The 26,791-nt window shown below is 45.3% G+C and overlaps 1 protein-coding gene across 7 annotated transcripts in view; it reads right to left on the bottom strand.

Annotated features, from left to right (window-relative positions):
* The window catches only part of RELCH (RAB11 binding and LisH domain, coiled-coil and HEAT repeat containing), a 760,620-nt gene that overhangs the window by 444,848 nt on the left and 288,981 nt on the right, over positions 1-26,791 (bottom strand). For all 7 annotated transcript variants that reach the window (XM_085606887.1, XM_085606888.1, XM_085606890.1 and 4 more), the window contains one exon: positions 15,007-15,102. In XM_085606887.1, the coding sequence (XP_085463013.1) occupies positions 15,007-15,102 (96 nt within the window). The remainder of the gene's footprint in view (positions 1-15,006; positions 15,103-26,791) is intronic.

The following is a 26,791-nucleotide window of genomic DNA, read 5'->3' as shown; positions in this document are numbered from 1 at the left end:
ATTGTAAAATAAATATATAAAAAATATAATAATACATACATAAATTAGCATTTAAAAAACCTTACAAATTCACTTAAAAAACCATAGGTTTCACACACGTTATAGTCAGGAATTAGCATTTAAAAAACCTTGCAAATTCACAGAAAAAACCATAGGTTTCACACATGTTATAGTTAGCTGGACATTTCACTCGTAAAAAAAATTGAAATTCCCCCGTTATAGTTAGTTCAGCTAAATATAACTCGCGTGACCGCAATCCACTGCTGATGATGTCACATATTACATCACTCATGACATGGTCAGTGACATCACTCATGACATCACTGATGACATCTCAAATGACATCACTCATGACATCATCCTTGTGATAGAGTGGCGGTCGCGCGAGTTATATTTAGCTGAACTAACTATAACGGGGGAATTTCAATGTTTTTTTACGAGTGAAATGTCCTGCTAACTATAGCATGTGTGAAACCTATGGTTTTTTCAGTGTATGTATATATATATATATATATATATATATATATATATATATATATATATATATATATATATATATATAATGTAACACAATCCCGATAATAATGGAGGCTGTCTGACAGGGCGGTCCGTGCTGGGGCAATCGGCAGCCCCAAATATGTAACGCCAGCCAATTTCAAATCCGAAATCAAAGCACGGACACCGAGGAGAATTGCAATATGAGTCGGTTTAATCGCTGCAACCACAACAACGCGTTTCAGCTTTCGCCTTGTCTCTGCCAGTTAAAGCATCTGGTGCAGTAGTTCCCTGTGGTAAGTGCAAAGCCTGTAAGAAAAGCAAACGCACTTTAACGTATGATGTACCTGGACTTATCACACCTAAAAAGATCACCAAGTTTCTCACATGCACTACTCCCTATGTTATATATTGTTTAGTGTGCCCTTGTGGGCTCCGTTATATCGGGAGCACTATTCATCCGGCTAAGATTCGGATTCTTGAACATATGAGGGCGATTAACAACGTAGATGAATCCTACCCAGTAGCGAGACAATATAATAAGATGCATCGCAACAATAAGGATCTTCTTTCTTTCTTCTGCTTAGATCATGTACCACAAAGCCCTAGGGGCGGTGACAGGATACAGAAGCTTAGGCGTTTAGAATCACGCTATATTATCGACCTACAAAGTAAGAATCCGCAGGGCCTTAATAGTAGTGAAGAACTTGCTGTGCATTTAGGATGAATCGATTCACATTGTCATATCATGATGAATTTTTCCTCTGATTTCTCTATTTCTTGTATATAATCTGCATTTTTTGTATTGGACATTAACTGCACTAATTGAGTATGTATATAAGGTGCGAATTTACGAGTATTATCATAGGAGGAATAATATGAGCCCATCTGTGGGCAGGATGTATGTATGACTCCCCTATGCTGTTGTGTCCTACTCAGTTCTGGTGTGATTTTTGAGACAGTAGATGAACGCCCATCTGTGGGCTAAATCAAATCAATTATATATTGTGATAAGAATGTATTTACATATCTTTACATGGAATTCTGCCATATTTATTGCATTATTTCCTTTTCTTTGAGACATTCAAAGATGGCGCTATGATTTGTTGACAATTTAAGCTTAGTCTGTTTTCTGTCTCTACACCGGAAACTTTGAAAGTGCTTTAAATGTCAAATGGCTGCCGCGTTTCATTGCAGAAATTGACGAAGGCTGAGTGCCGAAACGCATCTTTGCCCAGGGTTCAAACAATAAATCCTTTTTGAACTCTCCCCCGTGAGTGCTGTCGTCCGTGATGGGTACGATTACCTAATGGAACTGGGAGCTTAATATATATATATATATTTATATATATATATATATATATATATATATATATATATATATATATATATATATATATATATATATATATATATATATATATATATACACACACATATATATATACACACATATATATAGATTCACTGAAAAAACCATAGGTTTCACACGTTATAGTTACCTGTACATTTCACTCGTAAAAAAACAATGAAATTCCACGTTATAGTTAGTGCAGGCAACTATAACTCACGCGACCGCAATCCTCTGCTGATGATGTCAGATATTACATCACTGATGACATATGTGTCTTTATGAAAAATAAATATTTGTAATATATGTATAGCTAAAGATACAGTATTAGCATCAACAGAGGATTGCGGTCGCGTGAGTTATAGTTGCCTGCACTAACTATAACGTGGAATTTCATTGGTTTTTTACGAGTGAAATGTACAGGTAACTATAACATGTGTGAAACCTATGGTTTTTTCAGTGAATTTGCAAGGTTTTTTAAATGCTAATTCCTAACTATAACGTGTGTGAAACCTATGGTTTTTTCAGTGAATTTGTACGTTTTTTTAAATGCTAAGTTATGTATTTATTTTTAATTTTTGCGCGCACAGTGCGCTTCGCGCACCGAGCACCCACATTGCGCATTTCGTACCGTGCACGCCTCGCCATTTTTTTCAAAATATCAATTGTTTTTTTCTCCCTTGGGGGTCCTTAGATTTATATATTAAATGTGATTGTTAATTAATTTTTTCTTTTTTTTTTTTTTTTTTACCGTACGCGTACGGTAAGCTTACCTTACGCGCACCCCGCGATTTTTTTTAAAAATTAATAAATTTATTTTTCATACTTTTTGGTCCTTCGTGAACCCCCGGACGAACGCTAGGGGGTCTGCAACTCTCTTCGTTGCCCCCTTTTCATGTTATCAACCTTTTTTTTTCAGTGCGACAGACAGAAAATGGCGGCCGATACTTCCTGGTTTCGACCGATTCGAATGTTTACTTTGATCTAACAACCAATCCGAATCGCGCTCGCGCACGGCACCGTACGCGTACGGTAAGCTTACCGTAAGCACACGGTAAGCGCACGGAGCGCTGCCACAGATATATATATTGATTTAAATGCTATTTTCTCAGGAAGTACTGAACAGATTTACACCAGACCTACAAAAGGCACTTCCTTGACCTGCGGACTACCTCTCTGCCAAATTTCAAGTAATTCTGTTCAGCCGTTCGGGCTGTAGCTGTGTCTAAAGGTCCTATGGAAAAATGCATGGGGAAAACGCGTTTTGGGACCCCCCTTTTTTCTCAGCCCCCGCTTGACGAATCCCCCCGAGACTTTCAGGGTAGGAGCGGAGCGTAGCGCCCCATTAGTTTTGAAAATTTCGCGAGGATTCGTCGACCGGCGCCAAAGTTATTCCTAATAGAATGTTGCGGTTTTCCTATGGAAACAGGGTCCTAACTATAACTATCTACTGGCGACCGCCAGTAGATAATATATATATATATACTCTCCTCCACACCAAAGGAAAATTCCCAAAGGAAGACAGCACTCGCGGGGCAGGTTCCGTTGATAATAAACAACGGAACCTGCCCCGCGAGTGCTGTCTTCCTTTGGGAATTTTCCTTTGGTGTGGAGGACAGTCGGAGCTTTGATATATACATATACATACATACATATACACACATACATATACACACATACACATATACATACATATATATATCCTTTGGGTAAGCTCTGCCACTGCCAATATTTATGTTTAACACTATGTGGATAACATCAAATTTTAATTAAATATGACATAAATTGAGGACATTAGTGTCTGGGGGAGGGGGAAAAGGTGGTGGGGATTAGTATCCGAGCCATTGTGCATTAGACAGCTCCATCAACTCAATCTACCACTAAAAGGAAGGAGCTTCTACTGCTACCTGCCCCAACTATGTGGATACTTGAGCAGTAGTGCTTGAGGGAACTAACCAAAGATTACCTTTTCACTTAGGCTGATCACTTATTCTATATCATGGGTCGATGTGCGACTTTCCAAATCTTCTACTAGTTGCTGGAAAATCAGGGTATTCATTGTAGTCTAAGAATTGACACCAGTTGTTATGGCTATAACCCCTGTTCAAGAGATCCCTAAATCTTTAAAGAGCCCTTAAGTGACCTTGGAGCAGGCTTCCGATACACAAGCCAATGGAAGTCTTTTACCAAGGCAGCCACAACTTCTAGAAATAGTTTCTGGGTAATTCCTGGCTTTGTTTTAATTGTTACCATTCTATGCAACTCTCGCTTCTGTGGTTAGTGGTTGAATCAGTTTGATACTGCTTTGTTTTATACTGTACTTTTTTGCTCTGTTTTTGTCTTAAAACTGCATAAAATAAAATTCAAGTCTGAAGGAGAAAACAAACATTGCAGCAGCAATACAATAAAGTCTGTGCATGTGGTGGGTTAAAATAGCATACTCCCACTTTACTTTTTTCAAATTGATATTTTGGCAATGGTATTTTGTAAAACAAAATTGAGTAAACCTAAATGCAAATTTATTATTTTCTATAGAAATACAGATGATGGTAGAGCTCTGGAAAGGGATCATTAAGAAAGACGTATTAATATACTGGTCCCAATTTGTAACCAAGATTACATTTTTATGACCCGAGTTACGTACTAATAGATAGATTTGCACAATTATAAATCTGAGTGGGTGAAAATTCGACCTACCTAATTAATATTCATGAGGTAGATCACAAATTGCAGTTCTCCTTGACTGATACAATCACAAGGAAGGTGGCTTGCAAGAGCCACCAGACCATGTTTGTGACCATATTTAAATAAAGACCTTTTTTTTGTTAAAGCAGCCGAACTCCTTTGAAGTAAACGGGGCTACTTAAAAACACAAAAAAATATATATATATATTTTTTTTTTTTAAAGTTTGTCTCAGGTTTGCAGTGGTTCCCTGGACCACTCCCCTATAAACCTTTTACACAATTCACAAAGGGGACAGGGTGCACTTTTGCAAAAGAGTTACCACCCCAACTTGGGGGAACGATACCTTTTCAATGGTTTGAGACTGAAATTATGGTTGGATACCATTGATAAGTAGGGTACATATTTGGTATTTGAAAGGGAGGTCCAAATCATGCCTTTTCCAAATACAGACTCCTAAAATGAAAGGGGTTGATACATAGGTAAACCCTTTTTTGAGGTAGCAAACAGCAATTTAAGATGTTTGAGACTATAAAAAAGGCTAGTACATGTGGCATAATTTGCACAAAGTGTGGATTCACTGTTCTACTATCTGCATTGTAACTGAGCGACTTTGAAGTGCAAATGGAACAGTGGTCTAAACGTTATTACAGAAAACTGTATTATTATTTTTATTATTGTAACTTGTAGAGCGCAAGGCTACCTCCGATGGACGTGTCCCGGCGCTAGTAGTGCAGTTGACCTGGGCATGGGGTCAGGTGAGCAAAGTGTTTACGCAAGAACGAAGAGCCATGTTTTTAAAGCTCTCTTAAACATGGATTCCGATTTGATGTTCCGGCATAGAATTCCAGAGTGTAGTAGTTTTAACCAAGAAGGCCCGGTCACCAGTCCTGGCCTTCGCAAATCGTGGAATGACCAGCAGATTCTGGTAATTTGATCTGAGTACTCTGTTCTTACTATATTTTCGAAGTCTTTGCCTCAAATACTGCGGACCAGTATCATTCATTGCTCTATGGGCCAAAGTGAATGCTTTATATTCTATTTTTCTTTTCACTGGTAACCAATGTAGACTGAGCAGATGGGGGGTTATGTGGTGATGCATTGGCACGTTCCGAACAAGCCTAGCCGCCGCATTCTGAATAATCTGCAGCCTTCTGAGCAAATACTCAGGGAGCCCCAGATAGAGGCTGTTCGCATAGTCAAGATGGGAAGTGACCAATGCATGCACCACAGTCTTCCTACAGTCCATTGGCAGATAGTGAAGGAAGCTACGTAGAGCCTTCAACTTCCAAAAGCACTGCACAGAGACATAGGCAATTTGCACTTTGCCAGTCAGCTGTGCATCAAACTTGAAGTCCAGATTCCTAGCAGAGGTAGCTGGAAGAGGAGGTGGATTAAATTCAGCCGGCCACCAGAGCTCTGGCCGTGGAGTGATAGGTTGGTTAAAAAACAAGACCTGGTCAGTTTTAAGCAGTTCTCCGTCATCCATAATGAGATACTCAGAAGACACTGTTTAAAATTGACAAAGGCCGTCTCGCTGGGGTCTCTAAAGGAGAACACCAGTTGTGTATCATCAGCGTATGAGACGACCTTCACACCGTATTGCTCAATAATTGCCGCAAGGGGGTTGAGATACACATTAGAAAGCATAGGACTTGAGGCCGAGCCCAGAGGGACCCCACACACAAGGGGGATAGAGGTGGAAACATGAGGATGGAGGGTCACTTGCTGCGTGCGCCCCTCTAAAAAAAGAGCGAAACCAGGCCCAAACTGTTCCTGACACCCCTAGACACTTAATTCTATTTAGAAGAATTCTGTGCGACACCGTATCAAAAGCTGCGGATAGGTCTAACAGCACCAGCATCGCACAGCTTCCTTGATCGGTTTCACGGATAGTCTTTGCAACTTCCAGCAAAGCAGTTTCCGTGCTGTAACCGAATCTAAATCTAGACTGGGAGTCGTGGAGTTGATGGTTCGCCTCTAGGAAGTCCCTTAGTTGTTTCTGGACGTCCTTTTCTAGAATTTTAGCCAGAACAGTAAGGAGAGACATTGGCCTAAAATGTTTGGGCTCTGTTGGATCAGCATATTCCTTCTTAAGAATTGGCTGATCAAATGCATTTTTCCAGCTGGTAGGGTAAATCCCCGTCGCCAGCGAGGAGTTTCAAATAGCATTCAATGCAGGGTTGAGCCAAGGGGCTAGCAGCTTAAAGAATCTCGCTGGACAGGGGTCTGTCGGGGAGCCTGATTTAATTTTATTAAGTTCCCCAAAGTAGACCAAAGGGGCGAAAGGCCGACCACATACTTGTCCCACACAGTATATGAGGTGAAAAGGAAGAATTGATATCCTGGATTTTAGTCTGAAAAAAAGTGGTTAGCTTTTCACAGAGAGTCACTGTCGGAGAGATAGTACTCTTCAGTGTATGAAGTTTAATGAAACCCTGGACTATATTAAAAATTTCTTTCATAGAGTTATCAAAGGTTTTGATCTGGTAGGCGACACAATCCCTAATGGTCTTGCGCTTTAGACTATGACATTTTCTTTGCGCTACTTTATATGCGCACTTGGCCGCAGGCTCATAGCGTTTACGCCAGTCACGCCACAGCCTCTTACATGTACGCCAATTAAGTTGACTAAAAATGTCCCTAAATTTCTAACATTTAAAAAAAAATATTGCTCTGCTGTTTTCACAACGAGAAAGGACTCAAGCTCGACAAAAGAAGAGGAAAGGTCTGCATAAATGTCAATGCTTTGCAATGAGGCCATTCAAAAAAATAGGAGGTAAAGCCAAAAAAACATAACCTGCCAAGCAAAATTGCCTCAATCAGAAAAAAAGCACTGATCCTTCAACGACTGTTCCATGCAACACACCCCGCAAGGCAATAGTTACTTACTTCTCCTCCACTGAAAAATTAATTGAATATCTCTGCTTATGTGCAAGATGCCAAAATGCTTTACAATGTAAAAATCATTTTTTGAAGGACTACCCAAAGGCACTTTTCTTTTTAAAGAAATTTCTTTGAATATTGATCCGCCAAATAAAGACGAAACTGCCTCTGAAACGTTTGATGTTGCTCTTTTTAAGGGGAAAAAAGTGAGCACAAGTATGCAGCGCTGCATCAGAGTCTCAAATCTGTCTCTTTAAGACAGCCAGACAGACTTATTAGCAAAGGACCGTGTTTTGGTAGGTGCAAGACAGTTAATTTTGATGCTCAGGATGTGGAGTAAGTGGCTCCCAGGCCACTGTTGAGGTCTGCTGAGGAAATGGTGCGTTGGTCAGAAATTAACTGAAGATTCCAATGATGGGATTACATGAAGTAGTGTTTCCTTCTCCAACAGGGGGAGCTTTGTTGATTAGAAACACAATCCTCATTTTACAGTGGCGGGGAAAGTTTAACATTAATGTTGAAAAAGTAGTACAGTAAAAAGATGTTTACACACAGATCGATTTGTTATTATTGGTAATGGATATTTCTAGAGGATAATCTATTTATCTGCAAAATCCTCAACTTTTGAATATCCCCAAGGCACCAGGCTGGATCAGGAAACTTTGCATAGCTCTCCTTTGCTGATAGGTAGTACTGGCTATATATCAGTACAAGAAGTGATGCCATGTGACACCATCAGTGCCATGTAGCAACAATGCCGGCCCACTGACGTCAGTTCCCCATCTGATTTGTCTGCGCCCTTACTAGGCAAAGGCAAGGAAGCAAAAGATCATTTGAGATAGTACAGTGCACAGTTCTAATTTGAAAAAGTATTATGGATGGCCCGTAATGATAACAAAAACTTGGGCTGGGCCCTGCAGCATCTACCTCAAAACCAGAGGCGTCAAGGATATGAAAGGAAATATAATGTGGAAAACGTAACCTCATCCAAAATGAGTACCCCTGCAATGGATACAGGAGGGCACAGAACTAGGGGATTTGACTATTCAATTGAGTGTCAAAAATATCTACCTGACGTTTGCCCCACAGGGCAAGAGGTTTTGCACTACCGACAGATGAAAATGCCTTGTGGCCAAGATGATGCCAACTGAGACGGTCAGCCGGGATCTTCAGTGGACCTGCAGATTATTGGTGACTAGCCAGATTCAAAGTAGATGCACTCCCACCTAGGGCCTCACTGCTTCCCGACACAGAAAGTGAGGCCCCACTCATTCCTGCTTGTTGATATAGCACATGCGGTTGTATTGTTCATCAAGAAGTGGACAGATTGACTGCAAAGAGAAAGAAAGCTTTTGGGGCTAAGTGAATTTTCCACAGTTCAAGCAAATTGATGCGAAGAACCGGTACCTCTGGAAGCCAAAGGCCTCAATCTCCATTTCCTCCAGCTGACCACCCTACTGGAGAGTGGAAGTGGCTGTCACCACTGTGGTCACTAGAGGAGGTGGATGAATGGGCATTCCTCAAGACTGGTGCTCTCCTATTGACCAACCCAGATCGTGAGCATTGTTCTGAGAAGTTGTGATTGTGTCTGACAGACCTCCCTTGCACTGGAACTACTGTCAATGAAGGCACCAATGGAGAGCGCCCTCGTTTGCCAAAACGAGTAAGTGGCTGGGAGGATGCAGGAAGCCAGCAGACCTAGCAGGAGACGAATCATCAGGACTGGAACTTGAGCTCTTCTCAAAACATCGGAATCATAACCTGAATGTTTCGGATCGGCTGAGGAGGAGGTAAGGCTCACTAAGATGTTGTATTGAGTACAATCCCTCTGAATAGAGGGAGCTCAACGAGCTCCATGTGAGACTCAGGACTTGTTGACACATAAGCCCAAATCAAACAGAAGGGATACTTTAGCCAGCAGGTCATTCTGCATGATCTGTGGTTAACTGGCCTTGAGCAGGCAGTTGTCTGGGTAAGGGGATACAGAGACTCCCGACCGGTTCAGATGAGCCACACCTACACCTTGGTGAAGACTTGAGGTGCTGCTATTAATCTGAACGGGTGGACTACAAACTAGTAGTGAATGAAAAACAGGTATTACCTGTGTAAATACAAGATCGGTATAGGGAAATGCACATCCTTCAAGTTCAGGAACTCTATCCTGTCTTCAGCTTCCAATACCAGAAAGACCTGAGCCAGGGACAGCATCTTGAACTTCTACTTGTGAAGGCTTGATGTTTAAGAATGGACGAAGACTACCATCCTTCTTCTGAACCAGAACATACCAAGAATGGCATCCCTGCCCAGTGGCGGCTGCTCCGAGGCAGTAGTGGTGATGCAGGAGGGAGGGGAGCAGGGGTTTAAAAATAAAATAAAATATTATTTACCTGCCGGCTGGGCGCTACCTCTCCTTCGTCCTTTTCAGTCAACCAGAGGCACACAGGCTCTCAAACTCCTCTAGCCAATCATAATGCTGCTGTCACCAACATGACAACAGCGTTGTGATTGGTCTGAGCGGCCTGGTTCGGCACTCAGACAGGGAATGGGAGCCTGTGCATGTTCTCCACCCAGGCTGTGCAATACAGCTGGGTGGAGAACATGCTAAGTGCGCAGGACTGTTTGGCTGGCCCCAGCCGGCCAAACCGTCACGCACACTTAAGTGCACCAACCACTCTTCCCCTTGCTGGCTGTGACGGCAGCCAAGCACCACACATAAACTGGCTTCAGCACGGAAACATAAAATTATAATAACATTGTGTTATTATCATTTTATTTTTACATTTATGCACTGCTGAAAAGCCATAGGCTTAGAGGAGAAGCTGCTGCTGCCTTGCCCAATTACCTGTTCTGGGATCAACTAGACTGCTCCTTTCTTTAGTAGGGCTGCCCCATCCTTCTGCAGGATCCACAGGTGTACTTCTGAATGATAGGACAGTCTGAGGGGGGAAATTAGGGGAGGAACTGGCTGGAAGGGTAGAGTATACACCCTTTATACATTTGTAAGACCCACTGGTCCAATCTTATGGCCTTGTAGGCTTGGACAAAGGAGGCTCCCATCCTCCAACTGGCCTCAAATACTCCTTCCAGGTGAAGGTAAATCGGCTTTCTAAATGGTGCAGGGAAGGACGAGGAACAGGACTGTTGTGTCTGGTGACCTTTTCCTTTGTCCCTGTCTCTGTATTCGTGCAGCAGCTGCTTAGGCCGCTGCACTAGCTTGGAAGGCTAAGACCAGCTGAGAAAGCTGGTGCTGCCAAAAAGGGATGCCCTTCCAGAAGATCTGGTGTGGTGCATCATGGCCATCCCTGATCATCGCCAAGTAGTCACTAAAGCTCAGAACCACCAAGTTCACCAGCTCTCAAAATGCTCAAGTATACCTGGTGAGTAGACAGGTTGTATTTTTAAACGTACGGGCCAAGCTGCTAGGCAAGAAGATTTTATTTACGGAATGCTGTCAGTTTTTGGATTCCATATCTGAAGGAGACATTACGAATGCACCGGAGTTGTACTTCATGAAGGATAAAGCCTGCAGCACCAAGCTTGTGGAGTTGGGTGGGTTGAGAGGAAAACAGAGTCTACTGGTGCAGGCTTGTACCTTTTGGAATTTAGCCTTTTGACTGCTGAGTCCAATGAGGGATTGTTTCAGGCACCCTTGATGGGCTCTTGCAAGGCTTCAATGAAAGGTAGCAAAGGCTCCAATGTTGCCAAGGCTAACTGAAGGACATCAGTTAACAGATTTGCCTTGGAATCCACTGTTAGCAAAGAAAGCTCAAAACACACTGCTGACTTTCTCAACACTGCATGAAATGAGACAACCTCTGGAGAAACAAGGCCTGAGGGGCACCCTATTTTGGTCTCTGGTGATGTGTGCATCCCACTGGCAATTTAAAGGGCCAGAAAATCACCAGAGTTCTAAGATAGTGGTGGCAGCAAATTTGCTTCCGCACAGTTGTCATCCTCGTAATGCTCTATGGAGTCTTGCATGTGTATGAATTTAGAGTCTGAGCCCAAGATCTTCCATTGTTTTCCAGTAGCCTTGGAATGGCACTGGCACAGGCTGAGATTCTTTATGCTTGGCTCTGCCTGCTAGCCTTTGGACTTCCCTCCTGGATCTATGAAGGATGGCAGCGGTTTTTGAGGAGCAATCGCAGGTGTTGGCATTAAAGGTTGCATCAACAGTGGTGCCGTTATCAGTACCAGGACAGGCATTAGCATCACAGCCAGCGGATCTGGGATTAAAGTGGCAATTGTCAGAGGGGTCTCCTGAGGTGGAACTCTGGGGTCATATGGCATCGATGGCGGACTCAATGGTGGAAATCCATATGAAGTCCCAAACAGACACATGGGGCCCAAGACTGCATCAGAGGGGACTGTAGCATTTCTCAGAAGTGTCATGATAGAGATAAAAAACTGGGCCAAAACAGCTATTTGTGCTGGAAACTCTGGATATGACCGCATGGCACTACGAACAGTATAGGTGGCAAAGAGTCCAGAAAGAGGTCAGTACAGACACTAGAGAGACTGCCGCTGAAAGATGATGCTACTAAGGCAGAGTGACAGCCTTGAGATCTGGGTCAGAAGAGGTCTCAGCAGGAGGCAGGGTGCATTGATGCAATCTACCTCTCAAATTGGACTAGCGTTGAGGGGAGTCAATGTCATGGTTCCGCATCTTTTTATGCTTCTTCTGTTCTCTAGACAAGGAGGGGGAGGAGTGCGACTTTGAAGGAGACCTAGAGCACAACCAGCGTCTAGACCACTGCTCATTGCAGGCCATAAGGTTTGGCCTCATGCTCTTTGATGGCCTTGGGGGACTATTACACTGCACTTTGTTGTACAACCTCAAGTTGTCCTTCGATCCCAAGCACCACAAGAAGACCTCATTAGGGTCTGAAAGAGACATTTGTCATTACCAGTGTGACAAGCACTGCACTGAAGAATTTTGGGCCATTACTCTGGTTTTGCTTCAAGTGCTATGATGGAGCCAGCATACCCCACTGGCTTTAGGAGAGCTATGGCATGTTTCTGGATGCAGAGTGGCATCTGGGGGCTCTTCAACAGGTGAGTAATCTGCAGTCAGAAGTATCAAAGAAAATAATTGTGTTGGCTCTGGAGTGTCCACACTACAGTATCTTGCCTAAGTATTAAATGATTTCAAGAACACTGCTTTACAAGTTCAAGAAAGAACAGACCTAAGAAAGGTTCAAACAGCCTTAATTCCGCAGGTACAAAGGACCAATGGCTTTCTGTAAGATCTGTTGGCCTTTTGGTAAAATATCACTGTACAAGATACAATAGAGAAGCTACGAAGTGTCGGTTTTTGCCAAACATCAAATAATGAGACCACATTAATGAGGTCCATTTTAAAAAACAGAGTTTTGAGTTCTGGTTTTTATATTTCTTTTGGGGGGGGGGGTGGTGTTACTACCTTCACTGTAGCGAAAGCGAACACAATTTATAAAGGTATTAGAGGTCTTCAAGATTCTAGGTGTTTCAAAGTTTCTAATACTACCAATGGCCTGGCCTTTGAAATATCGGAAGACATGTTGAACTTCCATAAAATTGGTGATTCAACCAACTTCTAGATCATTAAAGGAAATCTGGCCAGAGAAGCCAGGAGTATAGACTTTTTAATGACTCTACAGTTGCCTCTCTTGTCCTAGAATATGAGGCTTTGTATGCAAGATTAGAATGCACAAGTCTAGCACACGGTCTCTGTAAAGAGTTGACATCTATCAGAGTTCTAGTTCTCTTCCTAGGAAAAGGTTTTTCAAGAGTAGGTGCTGGAAGAATATCTTTTGATGTCATCTGCTTCCTTGAAGGAAGCACATAGAAATTAAACATATTTATTTTCCTTTAAGTAAAAGTTGAAGCCCAGTTCAATTTTGATATTCTTGATGGCTGTCAGATATGGAGATGTTAGAGGTCTATGTGTTTTTCTATATCTTGGAGAGTGGAAATGGGAGCAGAGGTGTTTATCATGCCTCTGTATTCATGAGTCCTTTTGTGGAGTACAGTCAAAGATGGCCTGAGGAGGCACTGAACTCACACCAAGTGTTTTCAGAAGGCTGTAAACCCACAGGAATCTTTGAGGAAGACCTTCTGGAATGTTCCCTACCTCTACGCTGGTTACATTCTCTATATTTTATTGACATATTTAACATTTTCTACCACATAACATTCTTTCGTCAGTTGATTGTCATGTAGGCTTAAAAACAAAGGGTATGTGGATGTTTTACAAATTTATTTTTTCCCAGATGAAGGCGCTTCACAAACGGTAAAAACTGTATCATCCAGTAGTAAACAAACAAACAAAATCCAAGCCCTCACCAAGAGATGGTAAGGGATGGCCATTTTTATCAAAGTCTGGTAGAGATGGTGAAAAATGTGAAAAAAGTCCAGGTCCCTGTTTATGTGATCCAAAGAGTGGAAAACAAATGCCTCTCAGCTGCCAAAACAGTGCCATTCAGGATGGAAAGCCAGCCTGCAAACGTTGGGGTCCCTGCTACTTATTTCATTACTTCCCTTCATGTGTGCTGTTAAAATCAAATGAGTTTCAAAAGTTGTTTCCTTTAAAGTGTACCATAAGGTTGAGTTGCAACATTTTTGTTAAAAATTGGGGTATTTTGTTAAGAAACTCATATGTCCAAATCCCCATAAATGTTGGTCTTGCAAAGGGTTCTGGGATCCTGCACATCGGCAAACAAGTTCAATGTTTCTGAATATCAGTGAAAAGTCCATAATGGAGGAACATATTTCTTAAGGGACCTCATGACAAATATTTCAGTCATAAAATCTACATTAAGCAGGCACAAAATAATTTCTATGCAGCAGAAAACATTTATTTTTAAGAATATACGCTGATGCTTTCTGTGGGATCAGTGCTAATTTTCTGACTTTACAAGTTTTTTTGTGAACAAGATTTCATAATACTGTAACAAATGCACACTATCAATCTAGAATACTGTAGGTCTTGAAAAGATTGTTGAACTGAAACAGCCAGTGTTCAATGTCTAGTTGGATGTCTCATCCCAATTGTGTTAGTGCTTTAAACAAAAGAAAAATGTACTATATAAAAGCACTCACAAATGTGTTTTAGTGCAAATCTGCTCACACCATGGCAGAACTAAATTGAAATGTTTTATCTTTCTTTTATGTATCATATGATAAAATGCCAAATGTCTTATGTATGAAGAATTAACAAAATCCTATCTATAGCACAGTGTTCCAGCTATTATAAATGAGTTTTGAGTAATTTGTTCTTTGGGTTCAAGAACAGTGTGAGTGCACTCTAGAATGAATGAAGTTATATTTCTAGTGAGAAAAGCCTATGTTGAGGGGCCTAATGGACCTACAGTAAGTTAGTTTAGCATAATGCGGATGCTTGAAGCAAAGGATGGGGATGAGTATAGCATGCAGTCAAATTTGGACTCACCTGACAGAGGTGGGAAACCATTCTCTAGGAGCAGAGATGCATGCACAAAAGTAAGAATATGATTGCAAGAAACTGACTTTCACAAACATAAAGTACACTTTGAAATGAAACTGAATGTACCAATGGTAGCAATGGGCATGGGAGAGTTGCATTTCCACTCACCTCCCGCTTTGCAAGCAGTACATTTGGAACTATGTGTGGTAAGCACCGTCCCAGCATCAACATGACACCCTGCTCACTGTCTGCTATACGGGAAACCTGAAAATCCAAGAGAGCATTCATGAGTTTCAGCACAAAAAATATTAAACTGTACATAAGCTGGTATTTTAATATGGCACCAGGAATCTCACCAATGTTCATCGCTCATGCAATCAAACTAAAGAGGAGTTAGGTATCAAAAACTCATGATATTAGTATCATGATACTCCCAAATCTCTAGGACACATGCAAGAAGTAGATGGAAAGAACATTAGGATTGCTGCTTACAGAGCGCCACTGCTGTACGACATTTCCCCAACCAGAGTTAAACTGCAGTTCTGGGTCACAAATTTTGACAGAGGAACCCGAAGTAAAACTGTGGCGCAGAGCAATTTAGGCTCCACCCTTATACATTACATTTATGCAATTATATACCTATATCTGACATTATACTCACTGGGTGCCTTCATTAATGTGCGACACATTTAAACATATTAATGGACTGAAACTATTGCAGAGATTAGAGATTTTTACACATATACATTAATGTTCAGTTGAAACATGGAAGCATGTATTCTTTATTCACATTTCACACTTAAAGTTATATTTGCATATATAATCATGTACTCTTTTATTGATGTTTTACATTTATTTTTCAAGCTACGCCATATGTATTCGAAGTGCACATTAAATGCTCAGATAAATTAGCATGACTATAGGCCTCAGATGAAATGCATTTTGCAAGCATGCTCTCTCTTTCTTTGCAGGTTTATTATCATGATTTTCTTTAGTTATAGAAAGGCTTATTATTTGTATTAAATTGCTGCTAGAGATGCCTGGAGGAAAGACCTTGGCAGTGAACTTGCAGAATTAATGGTCGAAAGAGGCCTTCTGTTCATCATGTACCAGGACGAAAAGATGTTAAAAGTTGAGAACTGAGGAGGAGGAGCCTAGCGCTTGACCAAGATGGCCGCGTGAGCCTTGAGCTCCCGCGACCCTCGCGCCCTCCTGCAATCATCCTGTCCTAAATCCTGATTTTCATGCACGGAATCCTGCAGATGAGTCACAGCTGGGGCGATTGACGTTGTCCGGGCTCAGATCGCCCACCGGGAACCGAAGTTGTGCATGGCGGACGATTGCGGCCTACCTCCGAAGGATGCCAGGGGCTCGCGTTGGCAGGATGCCCGGCCACTAATTGAACAACAGCGGCCCTGGGAGGTGTGAACTGGCGGACGGGTGCCGCTGCACTTTCACTTTCGCTTTCTCGCCCTTTGCTTGCTCTGGCCCGGGAGTGCTTCATGACGATCCCCTGTTATCTGGAAGACCTCCGCTCGACCCTGGCTGGCTGTTGAAGTCCTGTTTGACCCTGTTTCCTCTGGCTGAGTGAGGGACGTCTTTTTGCAACTGACCGCCCTGCTGTTCGAGATGTCGGCCAAATCGGAGGTAGACAAGCCGAAGTCTAAGACTACCAGGCAGGGAAGGCTATACCCAATCCAACAATATGGATCGCTATGCCCAGCAGAAGGGGTCGCCTGGTGGATCGGGACAGTCGCTGGAAGCACAGAAGGCCGATCCGTCCCCAGCCTCGGAGTTATCATTGCAGGATATCAAGGGGGCGATTGAGGGGATGCAATCATCGATTGGGCGACAGTTCGAGACCCTGGCGCACAAGGTGGACATGATTTTGGTTGATGTCAACTTGATTCGCGCGGACCTGGGCAAAACCAATGAGCGGGTCAAGTCCCTGGATCTCAAGACTACTGGCCTCGCGGATGATGTCTCGGAACTCCAGGCTGAGGTTCGCAAGCTACGGACCGCGAATGACCTCTCCGCCTGCCGGCTCGAAGACTTTGAAGGTCGGGCCCGGCGCAACAATGTGCGCCTTATTGGGGTCCCGGAAACTTCGGAGGAGCTCTCCGTGGATCTACTCGTCGAGGACTTGGTGGTGAACCATCTTGCGCCTAAGGGCCTCGGCAAGTTTTTTGCGGTTGAGCGGGCTCACCGAGTGCCTGGCGGCAGGCCTAAGGTGGGAGCCCCCCCGCGGCCGATTGTCGCCCGGATCTTTAATTTTCGAGACCGAGACGCTATCCTGCAAGCATCGAGGGTGACAGGCCCGGTGCCTTTTCAGAATGCCTCTGTGAGCTTTTATCCTGACTTCACCCAGATGGTGCAGAAGCAAAGGCAGAGTTTCCTGGGGGTGAAGAGGCGGCTTAGGGAGATGGACCTGAAATATGCCATGCTTTTCCCCGCCAGGCTACGTGTGGTCTATGAGGACCGGACTTTCTTCTTCGAATCGCCGGACATGGCAGGGGACAGGTTGGATGCGCTCCCTCGGCGACAGCCCGGCGGGGACCGCGTGGTTGGAGCGGAAGGCGACCGGGATGGACAGGAGTGATACCTCCGGTGCCGGTCTGTTTTGACTCAGCCCCAGACAGTGACTAGCACCCTACTGCAGTAATGGGAGGGAGGCGGTGGGAAGATAGGAGCTCTTTCCTCCCTTGGGGTACTTTTTTTAGATTTGTTTTTGATAGGGCGACAGGCACACTGCAAGTTGGGGGGGCTTTGCAAGCTGACGCAGGGGGTGCAGGGAGGGGGGGGGGTATTTGGGATGTTGGGGTTGTTGTTGGGGGGGGGGGGGGTTTCTTGCAAGGCGTAGTAATTGTTGTCAGTATTGTCCGATTGTGGTTCTCCGGGGGGGGTGGAGGTCTCTTTGTGTTTGGGGATGGGGGATAGGGGCTTAAACATAATTAGCTGGAATGTTAATTGCTTAGGGGATCGTATTAAACGGGGGATAGTCCTACAATTCTTGAAACGGACCTCGCCAGATGTGGTCCTCTTGCAGGAGACCCACCTTATAGGGAATACGTGTTATGCACTTAATAGAAAGGGTTATAAATTCATTGCTCACTCGGGGTTCTCCTCGGGCTCCAGGGGTGCGGGCATACTTGTTAGAGCTTCCCTACCATTTGAGGTTGACTCCACCATCGCTGATGATAGGGGGCGCTTTGTGGCTGTGGCGGGGAGGTGGGAGGGCAGAACATTGGTATTGGTTTCTGTTTATGTCCCTCCTGCCCTGCAGGCCTCCACGTTTGCTGATCTGGGCAAGGCCTTGTTGGAACTCCCTGAAGGGATGCTGGTGGTGGGAGGAGACTTCAATGCGGTTGGCTCTGGATTGCTCGATAGGTACCCGCCCAGGGACACCGGGGGGGGCTCAGAAGTGGCTTCCAGACTTTATAGATACTTTTGGCCTGGTAGACTGTTGGAGGCTACGGCACCCCACTCAGAGACAATATACCTTTCACTCCGGGGCCCACGGTAGTCTCTCTCGGATTGATTACTTGCTCACTCTGGCCGCGCACGCCTCATTGGTATCTGAGGCTAGGCACATGGCACGGGGGATATCCGATCACTCGCCAGTGTGGGCCCGTCTGGATATTGGCCGGGTAGTGGGGGGGCAGGGTGGCTCCCATTAACCCCTGGTACTTTTGTGACCCCAAGCTGCGCAGTGCGTTGCTGAAGGCAGTTGATCACTATTTTCAAGATAATCAGGGTTCAGTTGAATCTGCGGTGTCCTTGTGGGAAGCTTTTAAGACCGTATTGAGAGGGGAGGCCCTTTCCTTGGTAGTGGCCGCCAAGCGGCGGAGAGACGCCGAGGTGACACAAGTTGAGGACGAGATTGCGGCTTTAGAAGTGGCCTTGGAGGAGGAGGTTGCAGCGGCCACACTGCATAATTTGAGCTTGAAGCAATTGGAGTACAGGGATCTGGTGACGAACGCTGCCAAGACCCTCAATAGGGAGCAGCAGGGTCGATTGTACGATGTCGGTGATAAGGCCGGGAAACTGTTGGCGTGGTTGGATAAAAAAGAGCGTGTTAATCGAGTTGTGCCGGAGTTGTCGATGGATGGGGGAGAGGTTGTCACGGACCCCGACGGTATAGTTCAGTGTTTCTCGGACTATTTTCATACGGTATACACCTCGGTTTCGGATAGGCCGACTGAGGACTCGTGCGACCTTCTGCGTGATATTGCTCTGCCCTGCCTTTCTGCCATAGATAGGGACGACCTCGATGGAGATATAACTGTTGACGAAGTGGCGTGTGCTATCCGTGCGTTGCGCTCGGGTAAGGCCTCGGGCCCAAATGGTTTGCCGATTGAGTTGTATAAGCTTCGTCCGGATAAGTTGGCTCCTCACCTGCGCGCCATGTTCGTGGAGGCGCGGGTGAATGGGTTTCTTCCGCTCGATCAACGACTGGCGACGATTGTGGTAATACATAAAGAAGGTAAGCCCCGGGATAAGTGTGGTTCCTATCGGCCGATATCACTCCTCAACGCCGAGCCGAAAATCCTTGCCAAGATCCTTGCTAACCGCCTGGTCCGGGTGCTTGGAGATTTGATCCACCCGGACCAGTCGGGCTTTATCCCACACCATAACACTGCACTGAATCTTAGACGCCTTCATGGAGTGATTGCTAGGACGGGCACGATGCGCGAGCCAGCCATTGTGGCGGCCCTCGATGCCACGATGGCTTTCGATACGGTGGAGTGGGCATACCTGTGGGCTGTGCTAGCTAAGTTCGGCTTCGGGCCTGGCTTCGTAGGCTGGGTGAGGTTGCTTTATGAGGGGCCCCTTGCAAGCGTCGTGGTGAACGGGCGGGCGTCGACACCGTTCGAGGTCGGGAGGGGCACCCGGCAGGGCTGTTCCCTGTCGCCGTTGTTGTTCGCCCTTGCTCTTGAACCGCTGGCGGCGTGGATACGATGGCACCCGGATATACGTGGGATTCGTTGGTCGCCTGACCACAAGGACCGTATTTCGCTTTACGCCGACGATATTCTGCTATACCTCACCTCGCCTAAGAAATCTCTCATAGTGGTTTGTGACGTCTTGACTTCTTTCGGTAGGAACTCTGGTCTTGTTATTAATTGGGGAAAGTCATACTTGTATGTCCTGTGTGGTGATGTCCCGCCTGTCCCGCGACACTGCTCGATCCAGATCGCCCGGTAGGGCTTTTTGTATTTAGGGATCTATATTTCCACTGACCCCATTTTACGGTACGAGAAAAACTTGCTCCCTCCCTTGGCACGTTTGCGGCGGGACGTGGCGGGCTGGCGGCGGTTGCCGCTTTCCCTCCTTGGCCGCGCCGCCCTGTTTAAAATGATGTCTCTTCCCCGTTTCCTCTATGCCTTGCAGAATACCCTTGACTTGGTCCCGGCCAGTTATTTCCGTGAGGTCGAAAGCCTCCAGCGCGCGCTATTGTGGGAAGGGCGACCGCGCATAGCGATTGCTAAGTTGACGCTTCCGTGGTATGACGGGGGTATCGCGCTTCCAGACATTCGACGTTACTATTGGGCCACTCAGTTGAGCGCGATTAACCATGGTGTCTATGGTCCGGCGCTGAGCCCCGGCTATGCCATGGACCGGTGGTTGCTGCGTGGGGGTAATTACCACAGAGCGTTGTACTCGAAGTCGTTGGACTTAACCCTTACGGGGCCCACCAGTGTGGCCGTGCATGTGTGGAAGGTGGAGACAGATTCACTGGGCTGGAAGGGTAAGCTTACCCTTGCCACCCGGTTGTTTGACTCCGATATTCTGGGAAAGCTTTGGCATACGAAAGGGTTTGAGAAATGGGACCTGATCGGTATATCCAGGGTTGGAGACCTTTTGGTTAAGGGTAGGGTAAAGTCATTCGAGGAGCTGCAGAAGGAATATGAGCTAGGGAGCACGGAGTTCTTCCGATACGCTCAAGTGTGTCACGCCTTGCGGTCAGTCCTTGTAGAGGGGGAGAAGGTGCCTGAGTCCTCTCCGTTAGAGGACCGGATCCTGGATGGCCATATGCCAGAGAGTACGATCTCTCTCATTTATAAGAAACTAATTAATGTTCGGGCAGATCTTCTTCTAGGGTTGCGCGATCAATGGACTAGGGATAGCCTCGAATTAGATGATGAGGATTGGCAGTATGCAGTTTCTTCTCCCAAAGAGGTCGCGATCCCTGCGCGCCTGCGGCTGGTGCAGCTTAAAATACTCCATAGAGTTTACGTGACAGGGCCTAGGCTTGTCCATATGGGTTTCTCTGAGGAGGGCTTATGTAAGAGAGGCTGTGGTATGGTGGGCACCTTCCTACATATTATTTGGGAATGCGGTGCGATCATGGAGTTTTGGAAGCGAATACACGATGTGATGGGGGAGGTGACGGGCATCGTCATGCAGCCGGAGGCCCGGTGTTGTCTCCTTAATGTTTGGGGTCCTACTGACCACGACGCGGCACAGACTCAGTGGGTGACCCTAGGGAACATGGTAGCTAAGCGCGACATCGCTCGCCTGTGGGGCTCTACTAGGCCTCCTACATTAACAGCGTGGATGGAAAACATGGATTGGAGCATGTTTAGGGAGAAGACAGTGTATTGTGCTCGAGGGCGCCCCCGGAAATGGCACACTGTATGGGGGCGATGGAACCAGTACAGAGGGGGCATATGCCTGCCCCCAGACCCGGACCCGCCTGAGGAGCAGCTCTCCCCTTAGCATTCTTTCCGGCTTTGTATTCTTTGCTGATATGTGTTTGTCTTCTTGAGTCTCTGCCTTCCCCTCCTTTCCCTTACTATAGACCTGTGTCTGATGGACGAAATGGGGCTCGCTCCCCCTGGTGGGAACCCTTTTTGTGCTTTAAGTACTTATCGCCTTGCTTGTGTTTAGGTTTGGGTTTGTGTTTATTTAAAACAGAACCTTTTGATTCTCCTATCAGTGAAATGTGGACGCTCGCTTGTGTTGTGTTTCTAGAGCTGCCGTACCTCCGGGTTGTCGGCTGAATAGCTGTGTCCCTGACTTAAAAGAATAAAGGTTTTAAAAAAAAAAAAAAAAAGTTGAGAACTACAGTCCCAGTTCGATGCGATGGGAAACTGAAGCAATGTTTAAGATGCACTCAACTAATTATTTGGTTGGTCCCTGGTGGTGTGAAAGTAGATGAGAATGTTTCTGCATCTCCTGTTACTTTTAAAATGGTGTTCCCACAATTGGAGCACGCAGAGATTCTCTTTAGACATTGAGAGGTACAGACCTCTCTGCTTGCACTATTCTTGCAAGAGCTAAGCTTTATGCTAAATGTTAGAATCCGGGTTCTCTGGTTGGCACAGGTAGATACTTGTGACAAGCAGGGAACCTTTCCTCTAGTCAGGAAGAGGGGTTACACTACTAAAACAACCCCTTGCTCACCCTCTAGGTAGTTTGGCGCGAGCAGACAAGGCTTCTCTCAGAGCGTTATAGGTTAAGCATTTGTGAACACATACCGTAACCAAGTGACAACACTACAAATGGACACCACACAGGTAGTTATATTAAAAAATAAGGAATCTTTATATAGGATTATCACAAGACCATTAAACGTTTAAAAATACACAATACGGTTGCTTAGTTGGTAGAAGATTGCTTAGTTTCTCTTAAGTTCTTAAATGCGACACTTTAAGTCAATGTACCTTAGATGCGACACGCAGGGCAACGAAAGTGTTGCAGCGATGCAGATGCGTTGAAGTTCTTGGTGCAAAAGAAATAAAGACGGGATCTTTCAGATGCGTTACGCTTCTCCGATGTTGCGAGAAGACTCGACTCGATGCGTCAGCTACAGCGGCGTCACCCTTGACGAGATGCGACGACAGCAGCCTTGGCAGCGGCACTCTCCTCCGACGTTGCGAGACGCTTCCGCTCGATGCGATGCTGCAGCGGCGACACTCTCTGCGAGATGCGACGACAGCGGCTCCGACGGCAGCACGCTTCTCTCCCTTGCGTCGTGCTTCCAGCTCCTTGCGGCACGCAGTCCCTCAGAAGGCCCAACAACAGCAGCAGGCACTTCCAAAAGACTCTGGGGAGCTGGGGATGAAGTCCACTGGTCCTCGGACTTCGTTCAGGGTGCAAGCTCAGTTCAAGCCCTTGGAGATCTTTAAGCACAAGTTGAAATAAAAGTCTTTGTAGTCTTTTTTCCTCTCCTTCAGCAGCAAAGCAACCACTGCAGGCCAATCCCCCAGGTCAGGGACAGTTACTCCTCCTACAGCTTTCCCAGTTCCTTCTCTTCTGGCAGAGGTTCTTCTTGTTTCAGCAGGATCTGATTTAATTTCTTGGGAGCAGGGTCCCAATACTTATACCCATAATTCCTTTGTTCCTCTGGGGTTTAGGGGCCTTTGCCCAGTCCAAACCAGTTCTTGAGCACTGTGTTGACATGACTCTGCCTTTCTATTCAGGGTGCAGGGCAGAGACATCAGCCGCTCCGCAGGAGGTGGAGCCAGCATTGTGGTAGCAGAGCACAACCCTATTCAGAGCCCAGGTGTACTCCTCCCACCCATCTGACTGCCAATCTTCCTATTCACCACCAGGCTGCCTAGCCCTGCCCCTTTGGGTTTCCCCAGCCCTGTCACTCACACAACCAGACAGGCAGATACACATCACAGCAGAGGCGGGCTGAAATGGTCAAGCAAGCAAATACCAACTTTCTAAAAGTGGTATTTGCAAACACGGAATATTAAGATAAACTTTACGAAAAGATGTATTTTATTATTCTGAGTTCAGGCATACTAAACTCGAATTTCTACCATGTTCCCTGGGTCTGTTAGGATCATAGAATGTAACAATTCTAACAGCCCATTCTGGCCTATGGAGAACAGGTAGCCTTGCAATAGTGAAAAACGAAAATGGCTGTAATTCACTATTAGGACATGCCACACACATCAGGGCTTGTCCTACCTTATGCTTACAATGCACCCTGCCCTAGGGCCTACCATAGGGGTGACTGATATGAAGTTAAGGGAAGGTTTAGGGACTGGCAAGTGTGTGCACTTACCCAGTCAGCATGACAGTACCTGACTGCACGCAGGTTCTGCAATGGCAGACCCTAGATACATTTTACCAGGCCGCTTCTGTGGGTGGCACAACCAGTGCTGCAAGCCCACCAGCAGCATTTGTATTTACAAGCCCTGGCACTCCTGGTGCACTTTACTGGGGTCTGACAGTAAACCAAATAAGCCAATCATGGAATCCAACCAACATATACATTTTAAATAGGGAGCACTTGCACTGTGGCACTGGTTGGCAGTGGCACAGTGCTCTGAGCGGCCAACACCATAAACACAAATGAGGCACAGCGACAAAAAGTGGAAGGGAGACTCACGCCAAGGTGCCAGGTCTAACACTAAACACTTATTTCCTTCCCCAAGACTTCTACTGAAGTCTGATCATGCAGACACCTTCTATATTTCCGAATTAGAGACCACTGATAGATGATTCTATATTTGATTTATGTATAGAAGAGAGAATGGAAGTTTCTTTATGGAACACATATGTGCTTTAATCTATTGTTGTGGCTATCACAATTGGGCATTTCATTCTAATGCGCCTCAACCAACTGAGATATTTCAGCTAACCTATTGTATTGCTGCATTTACTGAACTTACTTCTGGTTTGAATATATACTGGATTGATTGGTAATCCAAAATAAAATCCTTGAACTATATTTAGCGACTCCTGGCCCTTCTTGTGGAGTCACACTGGCTTCACGGTATTAAAATGTATTGTTGATATCTTCTCCCTTTCAATGTTTCATGCCAACCAACAAAGGTCCATACGACCAATGGGGAAAAAATCTTTAACTACTCGACTAAGAGATTACTTACACTGTAAGTCCCAGCGCTCTTACACCTGTACAGAGGTGCTAAGCATTGGTGGATGCCCAAACATTGTGTGCATGTGTACCTAATTATTTTCTTGCTGGGCTTTTGGAATAATTTTGGTAAGCGCACTCCAGCCAATTAAGGGCTGTTATCACAGACATTCTTTCTTTTGTTCCCAGGGAGGTGTATCCCTATTATTTTTTGCGCCTGAAGAAGTTGGGGAAGAATGCTTATGTTAACTGTGCAACTTGGAGCGTGTCAACAAATCTAGAATCAAAGGCTTTGTTTACCACTGCATGTGTTACTTAAAGACAAAAGTGATGGTTTTTTGATTTATGAACGTCTCTGCTGCATTTCAACAATCTGTGAACACATTTTTCAAGAAACATGGCCAGTCTTAAGACATTCATGGAAAATATGCATCAAGTGACCACCTAGCTCCCTAAAACGGAATAAGACTCCAATGTATGATGGACTATTGGAAGGCACTTCTACATGCATATAATTTGCCAACAGTATTGCAACACATGGGCTAATCAACAATATGGCAAACCGGGATGTGTAATCATAGGCAAGTGTGTTTTTTTTTTTAAAACAGATTTTTATTAGGCTTTTGAGCATACATTCAAGTAGTTCTGTAACAAATTATGACAGTGTTTCTAGATGCTGATATTCCGTCACACATTCAACGAAATTACAATTACATGTCTAATGCAGAGTGGCACGTTGTGCAATCAGTTTAAGTCCTCTACCACCCTCAGTTGCTTAGTAAGGACTGGTTGTGTGTTTATTGATTTTGCCTGGTGTGAGATAGGCTCTGTGCAACACGTACAAAATTACCAATTGCAATCTAGCATTCCTGGTGCTTTTCCATGCCCTCTCCAGTAATTCTCCCCATGCTTTCTCAGCTATTGCCTCCCCTAAATCTTCCTACCATTTCTGATGCAATTTTCTCAGAGGAGGGAGCGTCTCCTGTGTGAGTTGCCAGTAGAGACAGGTGACCGCCTTAAAGGTTCCCGCTGCAGTCACTGCATACTGGTATCCCACTGACGTCTGTGGTTCTGTGAGTCCCTCCTTCCAGCGTTTTTGTATCGCTGCTGTGAGGGCAGTGTGTAACAAGAAATCCCCTCCAGGTATGTCATAACTCTATCTAAAGTCGTTAAATGGGATCGGGTTGCCTTCATCATATATGTCTCCCATTGTGGACACCCCAAACTCTCCACAGGTCTCCAGTCTGCGCCAGTCCCCTTCATGAGGTAGTGCTTCGCAAATACTCAATGAGATCTCCGGGGCATAGGGGTACTTAGTCTTGGATATTCGGAAGCTCCTGTTCCAACACTTTCGAGCTGTTTTCAGTTCTGTGGTCATTTCTCGGTCTTGTATGGGGAGTCTTAACAGCACTCGCAACAATAGCCTCAGGCTTGGCGCACGTCCTCCTGCACTACTGTCCCTCTTATTCTGCTTGCCTCCCACTTCGTAAGCCACTGTAATTGCGTTGCAAGATAATAGCACTCAAAATCATGTACCGCCAGTCCTCCCTCTACTCTTGGCCTCATGAGTGTGGAGAGTGCTACCCTTCACCTACTCGTTCCCCATAGGAACGCCGTCATCAGCATCTTTAGTTGAGTAAACATTCGCGCCGGCATTCAAACTGGTAGCACTCCAAAGTAATATAGGAGCCTTGGCAGAGTCACAATCTTCAATAGGATGACTCTGCTGGCTACTGATATAGGGAGGGTGCCCCAGAAATCGAAGCTAGCTTTCACTCCCCTCAAGGCTCTTCCTACAGTAGGTCTCCTTGGGTGTGGTATATCGGAGTTCCCAGATATGTAAAGCACCAGTTCTCCCACTCTCTCCAGTCTTTGTAGGAATTCTTTAGCCCCCCGAAGGGCTTCTCATGCATCTGTCAAGAACAGCAGCAAGTCATCTGCATATAATGCAATGTGATGTGTTTGCCCTGTTACTTCTAGGCCTCGATAATGGGTCCCTGTTCTAGCCATGGCCGCCAGCGGTTCCATGGCCAAAGCAAACAGCAGGGGTGATAGCGGGCACCCCTGTCGTGTTCCCCTCTATACTCGGCAGGCATCGGAGATCAGTCTTCCTGT

Source organism: Triturus cristatus, chromosome 5_2, assembly GCF_964204655.1.
Source record: "Triturus cristatus chromosome 5_2, aTriCri1.1, whole genome shotgun sequence".
In the NCBI taxonomy this organism is placed as follows: domain Eukaryota; kingdom Metazoa; phylum Chordata; class Amphibia; order Caudata; family Salamandridae; genus Triturus; species Triturus cristatus.
This window is presented reverse-complemented; position numbering and strand designations above follow the sequence as displayed.